We start from the raw sequence: 2,906 nt of genomic DNA, 5'->3' as shown, positions 1-2,906 counted from the left end.
CTACAGATTATGTCTTTTTGCAGGCAGACCAGGGAAGTGATCTCCACCATGGGGTTCCCAATGAGATATTTGCGCTGGGTTTTGGAGGAATTAAGAAAATTAGCTCTGTAGCGACCAAACCCACCCAAACAATTATAGAAAATTGTGTAATTCATATTTTAGAAAGCGTGAAACCCTCAACCCTTAACCACAGCCGCATTTGGACCATAAATTGAAACCCCTGAGAAAAAGAAGGGGGAAAAAAAGAAAACTTTAGAAATCTAACAAGGGAACCCATGTGAACTCACTTCTGGGCTTCAGCACTACAAACCTTACTCTATACTGCATAAGCAGTAAGGAATGTTTAATACACCACCTATATTTGGTCTCCTTCAGGGTCAGCCAGGCTAAAACCTCTAAAGGTGTTCATTTTTGTGTGTCTGGTGTGCATGTGTTGGCTTGAGAGTGTGTGTATGTGTGTGCAACTGTGCATGTGTGCGTACGTGCATGAGTGAGTAAGCGACTTAGCGCGTGTTGGGACAGGTCAGTTGCTAGCAGTAATAAAGGTGTCAGGTTTCACTCTCCTTGCAGAGTCCTGACAGGGTATGAAAGGGCGGTAGAGCTGCAGGGTGTTGACCCTGACCCTCCCTGACCTCCTTGTGCAGGAGCGTGACTCCACCTGGTTGACGTGTCACTGCTCACGGTTGCTCTGTGCTCTGCACCACTTTGTCATTAACACTTGAGGTAATTACTACTGTGTGTAGGTAATTACACACTGTAAGTGTGTAGTTTACTGTGACGTGACGTGACGTGGCGTGACGTGATGTGACGTTTTCTGGGAGAAGGAAGTCCATTTTTGCTTAACATGAACAGTACACACACACATGTCGTCGATGAAATATGATTTTAGATAAAATGTGTTGTTGATTAATCCCCCCAATCCAGAAACCCTCTCTTACCTTCCCCTCTTTTTCTGTAAATATACCTATTGTTGCTCTTCGTAATGTCCATGATATGTATTGTATTGCAATATTGTAGCATCACAATCATCTGAACCACTTTATCCATTTACACGTTAGCTATTCGAAAATATCATAACATCCGTTATTTTGGAACATCTTTGAAAAAAACTTGAAAGTGCTTGAAACATTTTGAATGATTTTGAATTTTATAACACAAATGTTCTCTTCTGGGGGTCCCTGGCACAAAACGATTTCAGATCTGTGGCCAAATTTTGGGGGTCCTTGTTTGAAAGACTTACTGATTTAGAAGGCAGGTGCCATTAAAAACACTGAATTATTTTGCTGATTACAATATGAAACTTAAAATCTAAAAATGCATTTGCTTATCTAAAAGTCCAATAACCTAAAAACAAAAATCTAAAATCCACTATCATTTAAGAGTATGCACATGGGATTGGTGAGTTCTTGTATCTCTCAGTTTTGCATGTTGGAGTGTCCAGGTCGTCTCAATGAACCAATCCTCTCCCATTCTCCTCGTTCTCTCTCCTCTGTCCTGCCTCCCTCCTCTTGTCTCTGTCTTCAGTAAAGACTTCATGTCTCACTTTGAGCGGCGGGACCTGAAGGCGTTCTCGGTGGAGCCCCTGCTCATCTACCCCACCCACTACACGGGGGAGCCGGGCTACATCAGCGACACGGAGACCTCCACCATCTGGGACGACGAGGCCGTGCAGACCGACTGGGACCGCCAGCACGTGCACGTCCGCAAGACCGCCCAGCAGGGAGAGCTCCGCGCCGGGGCGCAGAACAGCGTCACCGGGGACTCGCCGCCCCCCGCCGCGCGTGCCAGCCGGGACGAACTCTGAGACATGACACACACACAAACACACACACACACACACACATCCATTCCGTGCATGCACGCAAGCACACACACACACAGACAGGGCTGAGGGAGAAAGACTTGTTTATATGTATGTACACACAGTGAATGTCATATGTACTGTACACATACACTCATGCGCGTACACACACACACACACACACACACACACACACACACACACACACACACACACATATGCATACACACACACACACACACACACACACACACACACACACACACACACACACACACACACACACACACACACACTCACATACTGTACACTGCTACTCCATCCATCCTTTCCTCGTTGTCTCTCATTGGCCTCCTGCTGGCCAGTAGGAGAAGTGCAGGCATGGAGAGGAGAAGGCAAGCAGGATGGACACGAGTCCTAACAGGCTCACGATGACCATGGCTTTATTTATTCCCTACGCGACACACACATGCACACAATGTCATCGTTGTCAGGCATAAACCTTGTATCTCCATATTTCAACTTTTTATGTTTTCAGCGCCCTACTTCATCACAGTGTCGCACAAAAGTAGTGAAAATATTTTCCCCATATTTTTTTATTTTATCGCACGATTTTGTTACCCATTTTTCACAAAAGTAGTGAAAATATTTTCCCCATATTTTTCTTATTTTCTTTTATTTTATCGCACGATTTTGTTACCCATTTTTCATCCGGTGTCAATTATCTGATGTAATCCTGGACGCTACACTCGCTCTGCCAACCTGGGGAGAACAGTCTGTCTTCATGCTTCCTTCTATGCATGAGGAGTCCAAGTTGCTTCTTATCACCTGACAGGGGGGAATTTCCCTGGTCGGACGTAGCTCGTGGAAGGAACACGTTATTCCAACCAGTAACTTTCCCCTCCATCAGGCGCTCCGGCTGGCCAGGGGGAGGCAGTATAGAGACCAGGATTACTTAATGTGTTTTGTGAGGGTACCTACCCTAGAACAGTGGTTCTCAACCTGTGGGTCAGGACCCCCAGGGGGGTCCCCAAATTATTTTGGGGGGTCCCCAGATGATTAACTTTATGTGCAACGTTGTTTTCTCACTCAACAGTAAACAAAC

At 45.7% G+C, this 2,906-nt stretch overlaps 1 protein-coding gene across 1 annotated transcript in view; it reads left to right on the top strand.

The window, feature by feature from the left end:
• The window catches only part of colgalt2b (collagen beta(1-O)galactosyltransferase 2b), a gene marked incomplete at its 3' end in the record, with an annotated part of 54,291 nt that extends 52,487 nt beyond the window's left edge, over positions 1–1,804 (top strand). Inside the window, exon 12 of the mRNA XM_080748876.1 lies at positions 1,525–1,804. Within this exon, the coding sequence (XP_080605002.1) occupies positions 1,525–1,804 (280 nt within the window). The remainder of the gene's footprint in view (positions 1–1,524) is intronic.
• Between the last annotated feature and the right edge of the window lie 1,102 nt (positions 1,805–2,906).

Source organism: Nannobrachium achirus, assembly GCF_963921795.1.
Source record: "Nannobrachium achirus genome assembly, chromosome: 1".
NCBI classification, from domain to species: domain Eukaryota; kingdom Metazoa; phylum Chordata; class Actinopteri; order Myctophiformes; family Myctophidae; genus Nannobrachium; species Nannobrachium achirus.
This window is presented reverse-complemented; position numbering and strand designations above follow the sequence as displayed.